The sequence below is a fragment of the Schistocerca nitens genome, chromosome 10 (assembly GCF_023898315.1).
Source record: "Schistocerca nitens isolate TAMUIC-IGC-003100 chromosome 10, iqSchNite1.1, whole genome shotgun sequence".
NCBI classification, from domain to species: Eukaryota; Metazoa; Arthropoda; class Insecta; order Orthoptera; family Acrididae; genus Schistocerca; species Schistocerca nitens.
In genome coordinates, this window is record NC_064623.1 from 26720744 (window position 1) to 26736156 (window position 15413).

The 15413-nt window shown below is 43.1% G+C and overlaps 1 protein-coding gene across 1 annotated transcript in view; it reads right to left on the reverse strand.

The window, feature by feature from the left end:
• The window catches only part of LOC126210065 (tetratricopeptide repeat protein 27), a 132393-nt gene that overhangs the window by 107603 nt on the left and 9377 nt on the right, over nucleotides 1-15413 (reverse strand). Inside the window, exons 4-5 of the mRNA XM_049939185.1 lie at nucleotides 9928-10192; nucleotides 7256-7398 (exon numbers count right to left, since the gene is read on the reverse strand). Coding sequence (XP_049795142.1) covers nucleotides 7256-7398; nucleotides 9928-10192 — 408 coding nt within the window. The remainder of the gene's footprint in view (nucleotides 1-7255; nucleotides 7399-9927; nucleotides 10193-15413) is intronic.

The following is a 15413-nucleotide window of genomic DNA, read 5'->3' on the forward strand; positions in this document are numbered from 1 at the left end:
CATTTCAAAAAACAACAACAGTCAAGTCTTCACCTCAAGAAGCTATCCTACCTTCTCCTAAACTACCTCAACAGGGGCGTTTCCACTCCTACCTTCTCCGAAAATACCTCAATAGTTAGGAACTGCACCGGATGAGATTTTAAAACATAAGAGCTTAAAGGTGTGTACGGTCTGATCAGGATATTGTGGAGATAGGGAGGGGAAGGGGGCAAAAAGCTAACTAGGTGTGGTAGGCAAACTGTCAGAACGGACCAACAACTGGCCAGACTTCATTTCAAAAAACAACAACAGTCAAGTCTTCACCTCAAGAAGCTATCCTACCTTCTCCTAAACTACCTCAACAGGGGCGTTTCCACTCCTACCTTCTCCGAAAATACCTCAATAGTTGTGTTTCGGTTCCTGTCACTCTCCGGCTACCACCACTCCTCTCCTACAACCCGAGTTTCAGCAACCTTCTTAACTCTCAGACGGTAACACCTGTCTCGTAGGCGGGTATAATATTTCTTTACATTTAGTTGGCACATGTCCACTGCTGATTACATCTGATATTTCAGCTATACTTAATTTGTGAGTTGACACTGTTATTGTGTGGATGTTACCATTTCATTTCCACAATAGTACTGTTTTATTCATTCACATTCATCGGCCACATTGTTTCACAGACAGATGTTACTGCAAATTACAAAAGTTTTCCTTCATCTGATAGATATTACGTCGTATGCTCCCTCCGTTTCAGGTATCTCATTACTACAGATAGCTCCTAGTGGAGGGATACCTCACACGTCACAAAGAAGCAAAACAATGGTGCAGTTGGCCTTTGAGATTCCAAACTTAATGGATGATCTCAGAAAAACTATTTAAAATGTTTTTTGGCGAAGAGCAGAGAGATGGCGATAAAAAAAAAGGAAAAGAGTGACACATGAGAATACAGGAAAAGACTATCACCACTGACCCTACACAGAGAATGATGGCATATGAGTGCTTGGATTTTGGTAAGCCCAACTGATTATAGTGTTCCATGAAAATATGTACCTTGTGTAGAAAGTTTGTAATTTTTTACTTTGTGCGTGTGCGTGTGTGTGTGTGTGTGTGTGTGTATGTGTGTGTGTGTGTGTGTGTGTGTGTGTATCGAGGAATCTGTGAGAACATGTCAATGTTCTATACAACAGCCTCATTATGCACCACTCTCTGTCAATGCACTCACCACTCTCTCTGTATTTTTCCCCCTCTCTGCTCCTCTCCTTTTCTGCTCCCAGTCCCCCAACCCTCCCCAATAGCCTCCTGATGCTGCACCTAGCATTTTTGCATTGTCACCTTCTCGTCCCTGCACACTTCAGCAGACAGCACTCTTCTATTCCCTGATCCGTACCCTGCTATTACTCCCCATTCCCTGCCTCACTACCGATTGCTGCTTTTGCTCAATGCAACAGCTGCAGTCTGGGCAGAGTGGCAAGAGATTGGGGACACAAGGGTGAGGTGTGTTTTCTTGTGTGAATATATAAAAACAAAGATGATGTGACTTACCGAACGAAAGTGCTGGCACGTCGACAGACACACAAACAAACACACACACAAAATTCGAGCTTTCGCAACAAACTGTTGCCTCATCACAAAAGAGGGAAGGAGAGGGAAAGACGAAAGGATGTGGGTTTGTTTGTGTGTCTGTCGACCTGCCAGCACTTTGTTTTTAGATATATTTTTCCTACGTGGAATGTTTCCCTCTATATATATATATATATATATATATATATATATATATATATAGAGAGAGAGAGAGAGAGAGAGAGAGAGAGAGAGAGAAAAACATTCCACGTGGGAAAAATATATCTAAAAACAAAGATGATGTCACTTACCAAACGAAAGCGCTGGCACGTCGATAGACACTCATCAGGAAAGAGGGAAGGAGAGGGAAAGACGAAAGGATGTGGGTTTTAAGGGAGAGGGTAAGGAGTCATTCCAATCCCGGGCACACACACACACATATCCATCCACACATATACAGACACAAGCAGACATGTTTAAAGAAAAAGAGTTTGGGCATATATATATATATATATATATATATATATATATATATATATATATATATATATATATATTACACCGGGAGCGGTTACAAGGATAGGAGCCAGAGGGTAGGAAAGGTGGTTTGGGGATTTCATAGGGATGAACTAACAGGTTACGAAGGTTAGGTGGACGGCGGAAAGACACTCTTGGTGGAGTGGGGAGGATTTCATGAAGGATGGATTTCATTTCGGGGCAGTATTTGAGAAAGTCGTATCCCTGCTGGAGAGCCACATTCAGAGTCTGGTCCAGTCCCGGAAAGTATCCTGTCACAAGTGGGGAACTTTTGTGGTTCTTCTGTGGGGGATTCTGGGTTCGAGGGGATGAGGAAGTGGCTCTGGTTATTTGCTTCTGTACCAGGTCGGGAGGGTCGTTGCGAGATGCGAAAGCTGTTGTCAGGTTGTGGGTGTAATGGTTTAGGGATTCCGGACTGGAGCAGATTCGTTTGCCACGAAGACCTAGGCTGTAGGGAAGGGACCGTTTGATGTGGAATGGGTGGCAGCTGTCATAATGGAGGTACTGTTGCTTGTTGGTGGCTTTGATGTGGACGGACGTGTGAAGCTGGCCATTGGACAGGTGGCGGTCAACGTCAAGGAAAGTGGCATGGGATTTGTAGTAGGACCAGGTGAATCTGATGGAACCAAAGGAGTCAGGTGAAAGGTTTTGCAGGGGACCTAAGGTTCTGAGGATTCCTTGAAGCTCCGCCTGGACATCGGGAATGGGGTTACCTTGGCAAACTTTGTATGTGGTGTTGTCTGAAAGCTGACGCAGTCCCTCAGCCACATACTCCCAACGATCAAGTACCACGGTCGTGGTTGACTCCATCAACCTCCTGACCCCACCTACACCCCACACCCCTACCTTCTACCTTCTTCCTAAAATCCACAAACCCAATCATCCCGGCCGCCCCATTGTAGCTGGTTACCAAGCCCCCACAGAACGTATCTCTGCCTACGTAGATCAACACGTTCAACCCATTACATGCAGTCTCCCATCCTTCATCAAAGACACCAACCACTTTCTCGAACGCCTGGAATCCTTACCCAATCTGTTACCCCCGGAAACCATCCTTGTAACCATTGATGCCACTTCCTTATACACAAATATTCCGCACGTCCAGGGCCTTGCTACAATGGAGCATTTCCTTTCACGCCGATCACCTGCTACCCTACCTAAAACCTCTTTCCTCATTACCTTAGCCAGCTTCATCCTGACACACAACTTCTTCACTTTTGAAGGCCAGACATACCAACAATTAAAGGGAACAGCCATGGGTACCAGGATGGCCCCCTCGTACGCCAACCTATTCATGGGTCACTTAGAGGAAGCCTTCTTGGTTACCCAGGCCTGCTAACCCAAAGTTTGGTACAGATTTATTGATGACATCTTCATGATCTGGACTCACAGTGAAGAAGAACTCCAGAATTTCCTCTCCAACCTCAACTCTTTTGGTTCCATCAGATTCACCTGGTCCTACTCCAAATCCCATGCCACTTTCCTTGACGTTGACCACCTGTCCAATGGCCAGCTTCACACGTCCGTCCACATCAAACCCACCAACAAGCAACAGTACCTCCATTATGACAGCTGCCACCCATTCCACATCAAACGGTCCCCTCCCTACAGCCTAGGTCTTCATGGCAAACAAATCTGCTCCAGTCCGGAATCCCTGAACCATTACACCAACAACCTGACAACAGCTTTCGCATCTCGCAACGACCCTCCCGACCTGGTACAGAAGCAAATAACCAGAGCCACTTCCTCATCCCCTCGAACCCAGAATCCCCCACAGAAGAACCACAAAAGTTCCCCACTTGTGACAGGATACTTTCCGGGACTGGACCAGACTCTGAATGTGGCTCTCCAGCAGGGATACGACTTCCTCAAATCCTGCCTTGAAATGAGATCCATCCTTCATGAAATCCTCCCCACTCCACCAAGAGTGTCTTTCCGCCGTCCACCTAACCTTCGTAACCTGTTAGTTCATCCCTATGAAATCCCCAAACCACCTTTCCTACCCTCTGGCTCCTATCCTTGTAACCGCCCCCGGTGTAAAATCTGTCCCATGCACCCTCCCACCACCACCTACTCCAGTCCTGTAACCCGGAAGGTGTACACGATCAAAGGCAGAGCCACATGTGAAAGCACCCACGTGATTTACCAACTGACCTGCCTACACTGTGATGCATTCTATGTGGGAATGACCAGCAACAAACTGTCCATTCGCATGAATGGACACAGGCAGACAGTGTTTGTTGGTAATGAGGATCACCCTGTGGCTAAACATGCCTTGGTGCACGGCCAGCACATCTTGGCACAGTGTTACACCGTCCGGGTTATCTGGATACTTCCCACCAACACCAACCTATCCGAACTCCGGAGATGGGAACTTGCTCTTCAATATATCCTCTCTTCCCGTTACCCACCAGGCCTCAATCTCCGCTAATTTCAAGTTGCCGCCACTCATACCTCACCTGTCATTCAACATCATCTTTGCCTCTTCACTTCCACCTCGACTGACATCTTTGCCCAAACTCTTTGTCTTTAAATATGTCTGCTTGTGTCTGTATAAGTGTGGATGGATATGTGTGTGTGTGCGCAAGTGTATATCCGTCCTTTTTTCCCCCTAAGCTAAGTCTTTCCGCTCCCGGGACTGGAATGACTCCTTACCCTCTCCCTTAAAACCCACATCCTCTCGTCTTTCCCTCTCCTTCCCTCTTTCCTGATGAGGCAACAGTTTGTTGCGAAAGCTTGAATTTTGTGTGTGTGTTTGTGTTTGTTTGTGTGTCTATCGACCTGCCAGCGCTTTCGTTCGGTAAGTCACATCATCTTTGTTTTTAATGTAGCAATCTATCCTTTCAATAATTGTTCATTTGAAAAACTAATATTTAATTTTGTGACTTTTCCACAACAATAATCAATCCTTACACCATTTAATGTGAAAAATTGATACTTTATTTTCGCAAATTTTATTGCAATCTACAATTTAAACACAATAAACATATTAATATTACATTTTAAATTATTGTTTATTTTTGAAATTCACTACAGTAGGCACAAAATGCAAAATTTGGTCATCTTAGCCTCCTAGACAGATGTTACTGTTAGTGCCAATTTTTCACATGTCACCACAACCTCAGAGAGCAATGGTAGCTGATGATACACAAACCAGCCACAACAGTACACATTTTCAACCTCTCATCTCACACCCTCTCCGATCCTGAATTGTCTTTATTATCCACGGGTCTCACTTTCAGCTCTAAACCTGCATTTAATAATGTTGTTCGGGTTACGGACCCACTTTCCTTCAAATGTAATGTGAACTGGAAATATCTCTTTGCAACCCAATCCACCTTTTCAACAACAAACCTAGCATTGAACCCTGCCTAGAGGAGTTCCGACCATGATCCGCATTTGATCAACCACCACTACCTCAAAATCACACCTTCCAAGAATTCCTAATATCCAGCACTACTTCACAACCCTTTCTCAGATCTCCACAACATGGCCCAAACCTATCCTCTGCAGCACTCCATGCTCTCCACTCCCTAAAACTGATGACTCCAATGTTATCTAAGGACTCTATCACTGCGATGCTCCAGTGACGGGAGTAAATAAAACCTCAGGGCCCTCGAAAGAACTAATTCCTCAATCTATAGAACGACTTATTCCTCTTGAACTACACACTCCCACTTTTTACTTTCTTTGTAAGATCCACAAACCCAATACCCAGGCTGTCCCACAGCTGTTGGCTTCAGAGCACCCACTGAATGTATATCTGCTTTAGGTGATCAACACTTGCAACCTACGGTAAAATGGCTTCCCTTCCATATTAAAGACTCCAAGCATCTCTTAAATCGTCCCACTCCCATCATACACCTAGTGTGTCACCACTGATGCCCCTCTCTCTATACCAGCATCACCCATGTATGTGGCCTGTCTGTTCCTGAACTTTACCACAACCAGGACCCACCTGATTCCACAAATATGACATCATTCCTTGCTCGCCTTAACCAACTCCACACGTAAAACAACTAATTTGCCTTTGAGAGGCATATATACAAAAAAATTAGAGGTGCTGCCATTGGGACCACAAGGCTCCTTCCTGAACTAACTTTCTCATGGGTAACTTAGAGAGGGCTTCCCTGGGATTCATAAGCCTTCATTCTCTGGTTTGGTTTAGGTACACTGATGAAATCTTTCCATATGGACTCATGATACAGCGGACCTGTTAAAATTTTAGGGTACTCTTAAATACAATCTTCCGATTAAGTTTCTTATCGTCCTATTCCGAGACCCGTGCCACTTTCCAAGATGTTGACCTCATTCTTGCTGTGGGTCAGCTATACACTTCTGTTCACATTAAACCAACTAACAAATTCCGCAGATAGGAAATGGTATCACAACAAGTTCTTGTTTCTTGCTACCAAGCTGGCCTTAATTTATGTTAATTTATGCGGCCTAGCATTGCTTTTGACTAACTATACCTTTGTTCGCACCCTTTTAGATTTTTTATATCTTCTTTTACTGTCTCGTTTACCCTGCCGTCCACAACGTGTAATGCACATAGCATTCCTGTTTTATTAATTCTTGTATTAACCTTTCTTCCATCTTTTACTTTCAGGTTTTAAACTTAAACTCACAGCTGGTGCAGTCACCAACAGTCACCTGTAAGTCTCCACTGACCCCGAGGTTCTGGAATGCTTTTGCAAAGCTCTCCCCATTTCCTAACCAACACCAGTCCTTTTCCTTCATCCCTCTCCTTTCCCTTTCAACTATTCTGAAAGAAGGAGTCATTAGCTCTGAAAGCTTACACATTTCCTTAACTTTCAAGTGTGTTTTCTACTGCCTCCAATTGGTGAGCAGATTTTTTAGCTATCCATTTATATTTTCAAAGATTGATTATTTTTGCTGATACATTGCAGTGTCTTTGAGATGTCCACAACACAAATTTTCTTCAAAATACAATGACCAGACCTCTTTGGAGTACATACAGTATACAATTAATAACACAAATTTAACAAGGTTGACAGTATTTATTAAATATTTAACAGTCTGAATGATGACGTGTCTTACCTTTGCCTGATTACATAACAAAAATTAACAAGTTTTGACGTATTATCAGAGTTGTCTTCTTTCAGCGATGATTTAAGAATAAAGAAATTACAATTAGAAGAACAAGTGAGCATACCTTTGGTAGGCGATCAGCCAACTCTTCCGAGCTCAGGCCACTAATCCCATCACCTGAAGGCTGTTCTGTTGCTTCCAGCTCAACTTTTAGAGTCAGCTGAGCGAGCTCCTTTTCTTGATAACGGGTTCTTTTTCCCATAGCACCTATGCAAAAGACCAAGCTCTAATAAACATTACATTTATGAACAATCTCATGTGTACAAAGTGGAATAGGAGAGAGTTGGGGAGTGGGGACATGGGGTGCAGAGCAGGGAGAGGGAGAGGGAGAGGGAGAGGGAGAGGGAGAGGGAGAGGGAGAGGGAGAGGGAGAGGGAGAGGGAGAGGGAGAGGGAGAGGGAGAGGGAGAGGGAGAGGGAGAGGGAGAGGGAGAGGGAGAGGGAGAGGGAGAGGGAGAGGGAGAGGGAGAGGGGGAGGGGGGGTCTGTTATAAACAATTATATACTGTTACAAGAAAGGCAACTACAAGTACAATCAAAATCAGTTTTCCATCAGGATGGAAACAGCTGAGTAGGAAATAATATGAACGAAGGAAGGATCATTAGAAACATAACACAAGCTCGGACTGCAAATAGGAATCGGTTGTGCCCTTTCCAAAGGAACCATGCCAGCTGTTGCTTGCAGTGATTTAGGGAAATTATGGATAACCTAAATCTTGACGGGCAGATGCAGATTTGATCTGTAGTCCTCCCGAGTACGAGTCTCGTGTGTTAACCACTGGTCCACCTCGCTCGGTAGAAATAATATGAAGTGACACAGAACTATCCTCCACATGTATGCTGATAGATTCTGTAGTTGCATACCCACTTTTAAATCAAACTTTTCCTTAATATCTGCTAGCAAATTCTTTTTCCTCCTCTTCCTCCACGTAGAGCCAATACCCCCTTCCCCCTTCTCTCTCTCTCTAAATTTGCAGCCCTTTTTTTACATGGATTGTCACATTCCGCTGCTGGCTTTTTAATTTACTTTTTACTCCTGCTACACGCCGTATCCCATTCATCTCTCTACTTACAGTTTGTGCCTTCCTTCTTTTTCAACTCTTCTGACCAATTACAGGTACTCAGACACCTTAATCAGTCCTGATGCTGGTACTTCACTGTCATATTCCCCTCTCATGTTGCTCTAGCCTCCTGTGTCATCTCTTAATCAGGTCTCGAACGACTTTCCCACCCTTCTCTTATCAATGTATCACATCAACCGATATGACAAAGTTTTGATGGAGTAGACAGGATGATGTCATTTGAAGAACTAAATAAAATTGGAAAATAAAAGACCAATTCTCAATGTATCCAAAAATCAGAGTGCAGAAATGGATATCAACACTTTAACAAAAAGAACAGAATATGATAATGCAAGGAACCCTGTGCTTGTAGGGAGGAGGTGGGGGTATGGGGCAGGGGGGAAATCAGGGAGCTTACAAATTGGAGAGGAACACAAAGGGTTGAGTATAGCAAGCTAGTTCAAATGGATGTGTTTGCAGCAGAGCAATTCACAGCGTTCACTACCATTTGCTCACACATTACTGTGTCAGCCAGTGACGAGTGAAGATTTTATGTGAGAGACATGAGGGAGGCAGTGTATACAAAGGTTACTACCCCTCACAAACTGTACAGCCTACTGTTTGGTTACAGGGAATAGTTACTCATGTGAGAAATATGGCTATGCAGCAAAAGTATACTACCAGAATGGTGAGGATCTGGTGAAAACGTGATGTGCCTTTCAGTACCATTTAAACACAAGTGTTTCATCAGATTATAAGATAAAAATGAGGTCTAGCAACCTTTAACAAACTGAGTTTATGTATATAATAGGAGGTGGGAGAGCAGACACTGTTAGGATTGAATGTAACTCGATCTTCTGTGTGGAGTATGAGACTACGGTTGGTCAGTATCCAATAAAACAATACCAATCGTCGTTATTTTGGTTTTATTTTTAGGCTACCAGTTTCAATTATATACTACATCATCTTCAGGCCTGCGGCTGTTTTTGTAACATGAAGGTTACTCGATTGAAGCAGGCCTGAAGATAACATAGTGTATCGTTGAAACTGGTAGCCTAAAATTAAACCTAAAAAGCGGCGATTGGTATTGTTTTATTGGACTGTTAGGACTGCTGAAAATGTAATCGCTGCTCAACAGGCAATGCTTAGAAGTCCATTTCAATTAACCAGATAACATACCGTACACCTCGGAATAAGTGACACACCAGTGAGAACGGTCATCTGTGAAGGTGTTAGTTTTCATCTGTATAAACTTCAGGTGGTGCAGTCTCCTTAATGTGGGTGATTATCAGCAACTAGATGCTCAGGTTTTTGGGAGAAAATCGTGCCCAAGTTGACAACATGTGAGAGAGTGACAAGATGCATTACCCTCTCTCTCGTTTTGTCAATAAACAGAACTTTCGTGTATATTCGGTACTGGAAAACTTCAGGACAAATCGTCCCGCCATCAGTAAGCTGCAGAGTGACACGCAATTATGCCAAATGGCGCAATCGGAATTTTTAAGCAAGTGTGAAATATCCACTTGTGTTTGTTTCCCTCAGTTTCCCTTTAAACGGTGTATTAAGAGTACGTGTACAGTGGAGGCCCCCGGCCACCCTGCAGCATACTGACCACAGCAGCAGCAGCAGACCGAATAGATTGCCCACGGAACTCGCACGGTGGAATTCGACACTGACCGACAAGCTCCAGCGTGAGCCCGGCCCGCCCCAGTGCGGCGAGCAGCAGCTCCTTGGAGCGCAGCACCTGCCCGAAGTGGAGCCAGACGAGGGCCGACTCGAGGGGCAGCAGCACCCCTGCGGTACCGCCCACCAGCGGGCCCGAGCTCGCCTCCGCCACCTTGCCCTCGAGCAGCGACACGAGGGAAGCGTGCAGCGTGGGGGACGCCTCCTCCAGGACGCGCTGGTGTGCCACCAGGTAGCGCATCAGCCACCATGGGGTCGTCTGCAGAGCAAAATCGCATTCTCGTCAATTCCGTGGCATTTGACATCGAGGACTCGAGCTGTAAATTAATTTGTTATAAAGCGTGGAGGTTATTTTCGTGTAATTTTCGGCTCAGTGGTGTTTGTCGTTCACTTTATTTGCAACTGATTTTCGAACCTTTTATGGCTTCAGTTTAGGGTACTTAGACACAGTTACCAAAGTGGTATACATCTCGAAGTGTATCTCTGTTGATGTATATTATGGTAAATATTATATTCTTTGTGATTTTAGTTGTAGGAACATTAGGCCATGATCTAAGGTATTTTCTGTACCTAAGTTTCATCTCCTAAAGCAACAGTCATCCTCAGAGGCTAAGAGTGCATTATATTAACGAAGTGTTTAAACTGACAAGAAAGATGCAAGAATATTTGAACACTGCAAAGTCTTACACCCACTGTTCACCCACCGGGATACATTATCTCTCGCAAGTGCAGTCGAGATGTACATAAGTATCCTAAATGAAGCAGTAACACCCAATTAAAGAATACGAGAGCAGCTGTCATCTGGGCAACATGGGTAAATCGACAGTAGCAGTCCATCTACTGGGAACTGACAACAGCTAGTGCGATACTCTGACACTAGGTTTATCGAGCTGCAATCATTACTATGCCAGGATGTACCCGAGGCAACGTTTGTCGTTCGAATTTCAAAGCACCACTGGGCTCTGTCCGTCTTGACTTCAGAATGTGCTAGGGGTTTTGCGAAAATTGGATTTGCAGAAAAGTGTTTGTGTTTTTCATGTAAATGTTTATTTTCTGTGTTTGTGGTTGTTATTGCTCCCTAAAGTGGTACGTAAGGGTTAATTATGGGTGTTTGTGAGGAGTTTCAGGGGGGGCTCTTGGCCTAAACTTTGTACTAGAAAGAGGGGTGGAGTTGGTTTGGCATATTCTGTCCATCAATGGCGGGTTGGTGGTCAGGGAGTTTTGGCTTTTTCCTACATAATGTGTAAATAGTGGATTGACCTAGAAGTTAGTGTGTGTGTGTGTGTGTGTGTGTGTGTGTGTGTGTGTGTGTGTGTGTCCGTGATGTATCTGCCAGCACCCAAAATGATGTATAAAGTTTTGGTTTGGAGACATTGTAGGTGTAAGATGTTTGTGTCTGGGGCCATAGACCTTACTTAGAAGCATACATCTCCACTCCATACCTAAATCTGTCACAGAGTCATGCAAAAGCAGATCCTGTCCATCAACGGTGAGTTGGCAGTCACTGAGTTTTAGGTTGGTTGTAAACTATACCACCTACCACTTTTTTAGGATTTATTTTAATATTTTATTTGTGACATCATTGTGTAATTTTGTCAAGGTGTTGTTGCAGTTACCTCTGTACGAATAAAAGACTGTGACAGCTCTGTAGATAGCAGTATTGTCAGCAACTATGGCATATAGGACAGGACCTAAGACCGAACTTTGCAGTACACCTGCCACATCGGCCATGTCTGGCTGGATCATATTATATTTCTTATGAAAAACTGACATCCTATAAGAAATGAATCAAAGATCCAGATTATATGCCATGGGCATCCTAATTGATCTACTCAGTAGATGAGACCATTGTGCCAAGGAATTGGCACAGGGATGCAAGGGTTATTAGTTCTACAATTTTGGTGAAGTCTGTTCGTATGGAGATGGATGTGTAGCTCTCTGGAAGAAGCAGGTTTTTATTGGGCTTGTGAAAGGTGATGACCTTTGAATTTTCCACACTGAGGGGAATAATCTTAGTTTGAAGTACGCTTTATAAACCTCGATAGGTATGTTATGGCAGGAGGCAGAAGCTGCTTTGGGAGTGGAGAGCATATTTGGTCCATACCAGAGGTTTTGTGGCTCACTGATGCTTGATCAGAGCACATATTTTTGGCTCATTGAAGGGTACAAATTCTGTTGCTGGGCTTGTTTTTCTTATCCGATTCACTTATCCAATAGCTACTTTTCACTCTCTTCATCACTGATGATGTGAGTTCACAATTGTGACAGAAAAGAGAGACCACGGGAATTTAAAAAAAGCACAAAAACAACTTTAACACAACAGAAGGACTGCAGTTAGACAAGTTCTTATCTCTATTGCCATATAAAGCAAACAGTGATAGCTCTTCTGCTCTACAAGCTCTGTAACATACGTCTGTGCAACTCCATAATTCGTGGCTGCAGTCTCATAACACCACGACTCGATCTTAACGATGTTACATATAATTAATTTGGTCGATGAGCTTGTTTGAGATCAAAAATCATCTTACAACATCTTATAACTACTGAGGATATGTCCAGCATTAGGGGATGAAATGTTAGGTCCAGACACATGCCTTAAACCACTACCTAACACCCAAACAATAAATCACCAAGGATGTAAATGCCAGCCACAAAAGCCTAAAGGCTAGCTAAAAAACCCGGCACTGCCCAGGTACTAATTCTGCCAATTTTCTATTAGAAACAAAAAAAGTGAACTGTGTTTGTAGTGAAGTATCAAAAAAAAAAATCACTTCCATCTATTTGTGAAAATGACTTTGAAATTATGAAACAGCCACTAAGAAATATGCATAATGTACAAATGTATAAGTTGTTGTTGTTGTTGTTGTTGTTGTTGTTGTGGTCTTCAGTCCAGAGACTGGTTTGATGCAGCTCTCCATGCTACTCTATCCTGTGCAAGCTGCTTCATCATCTAGTACCTACTGCAACCTACATCCTTCTGAATCTGCATAGTGTATTCATCTCTAGGTCTTCCTCTATGATTTTTACTCTCCAAGCTGCCCTCCAATACTAAATTTGTGATCCCCTGATGCCTCAGAACATGTCCTACCAAGCAATCCCTTCTTCTAGTCAAGTTGTGCCACAAACTCCTCTTCTCCCCAATTCTATTCAATACCTCCTCATTAGTTATGTGATCCACCCACCTAATCTTCAGCATTCTTCTGTAGCACCACATTTCGAAAGCTTCTATTCTCTTCTTGTCCGAATTATTTATCGTCCACGTTTCACTTCCATACATGGCTACACTCCATGCAAACAATTTCAGAAATGACTTCCTGACACTTAGGTTGGTTTTGGGGAAGGAGACCAGACAGCAAGGTCATCGGTCTCATCGGATTAGGGAAGGATGGGGAAGGAAGTCAGCCATGCGCTTTGAAAGGAACCATCCCGGCATTTGCCTGGAGCGATTTAGGGAAATCACGGAAAACCTAAATCAGGATGGCCGGACGCGGGATTGAACCGTCGTCCTCCCGAATTCCTGACAATTAAATCTATACTTTATGTTAACAAATTTCTCTTCTTCAGAAATGCTTTCCTTGCCATTGCCAGTCTACATTTTATATCCTCTCTACTTCGACCATCATCAGTTACTTTGCACCCAAATAGCAAAACTCCTTTACTACTTTAAGTGTCTTATTTCCTAATCTAATTCCCAGAGCATCGTCCAATTTAATTCGACTACATTCCATTATCCTCATTTTGCTTTTGTTGATGTTCATCTTATATTCTCCTTTCAAGACACTGTCCATTCTGTTCAACTGCTCTTCCAGGTCCTTTGCTGTCTCTGGCAGAATTACGTCATCGGCAAACCTCAAAGTTTTTTATTTCTTCTCCATGGATTTTAATTCCTACTCGAAATTTTTCTTTTGTTCCCTTCACTGCTTGCTCAATATACACATTGTATAACATCCCAACCACTGCTTCCCTTTCACGTCCCTCGCCTCTTACAAGTGTCATCTGGATTTGGCACAAATTGTAAATAGCCTTTCACTCACTGTACTTTACCCCTGCCACCTTCAGAATTTGAAGCAGAGTATTCCAGTCAACATTGTCAAAAGCTTTCTCTAAGTCTCCAAATGCCAGAAACGTATGTTTGCCTGTTGTTAATCTATCTTCTAAGATAAGTCGTAGGGTCAATATTGCCTCATGTGTTCCAACATTTATACAGAATCCAAACTGATCTTCCCCGAGGTCGGCTTCTACCAGTTTTTCCATTCGTCTGTAAAGAATTCATGTTAGTATTATGCAGCCGTGACTTATTAAACTGATAGTTTTGTAATTTTCACAACTGTCAGCACGTGCTTTCTTTGGGATTGGAATTATTATATTCTTCTTGAAGTCTGAGGGTATTTCACCTGTCTCATACATCTTGCTCACCAGATGGTAGACTTTTGTCAGGGCTTGCCCTCCCAAGGCTATCAGTATTTCTAATTGTATGTTGTCTACTCCCGGGGCTTTGTTTTGACTTGGGTCTTTCAGTGCTCTGTCAAACTCTTCACACAGTGCCATATATCCTATTTCCATCTTCATCTACATCCTCTTCCATAATATTGTCCTCAAGTACATCGCCCTTGTATAGACCTTCTATATACTCCTTCCACCTTTCTGCTTTCCCTTCTTTGCTTAGAAATGGTTTTCCATCTGAGCTCTTGATATTCATACAAGTGGTTATCTTTTCTCTAAAGGTCTCTTTAATTTTCCTGTAGGCAGTATCTATCTTAACCCTATAACCCTAGTGCTACATGCCTCTACATCCTGATCGTTGTCCTCTAGCTATCCCTGCTTAGCCATTTTGTACTTCCTGTCGACCTCAATTTTGAGACGTTTGTATTTCTTTTTGCCTGCTTCATTTACTGCATTTTTATATTTTCTCCTTGCATCAATTAAATTCAACACCGTATATTTTCTGTTACCCAATGATTTCTACTAACCCTCATCTTTTTACCTACTTGATCCTCTGCTGCCTTCACTATTTTCTCTCTCAAAGCTCCCCATTCTTCTTCTACTGCATTTCTTTCCCCCATTCTTGTCAATTGTTCCCTAATGCTCAAATGTAATCAGGTCAAAAAGTACAGTTATATGGTACACCAAGTGAAATTTGTGACTGAATTGAGGACTTTTCGGCACGGAGGATGCAACATGTTATCACGGATGGAGAGTCACCTTCAGATGCAGAATTAACTTTGGGTGTGCCCCAGGGAATTGTGTTGAGACCCTTGCTGTTCATGTCATACATTAATGACCTTACAGACAATGTTAACAGCAACCTCAAAGTTTTTGCAGATGATGCAGTTACCTATAACGAAGCACTAGCTGAAAGAAGTTGCATAAATATTCAGTCGGATCTTGATAAGATTTCAAAGCGATGCAGAGATTGGCAACTTGCTTTGAATGTTCAGAAATGTAAAACTGTGTACTTCACAAAACGAAAAAAGTATTGT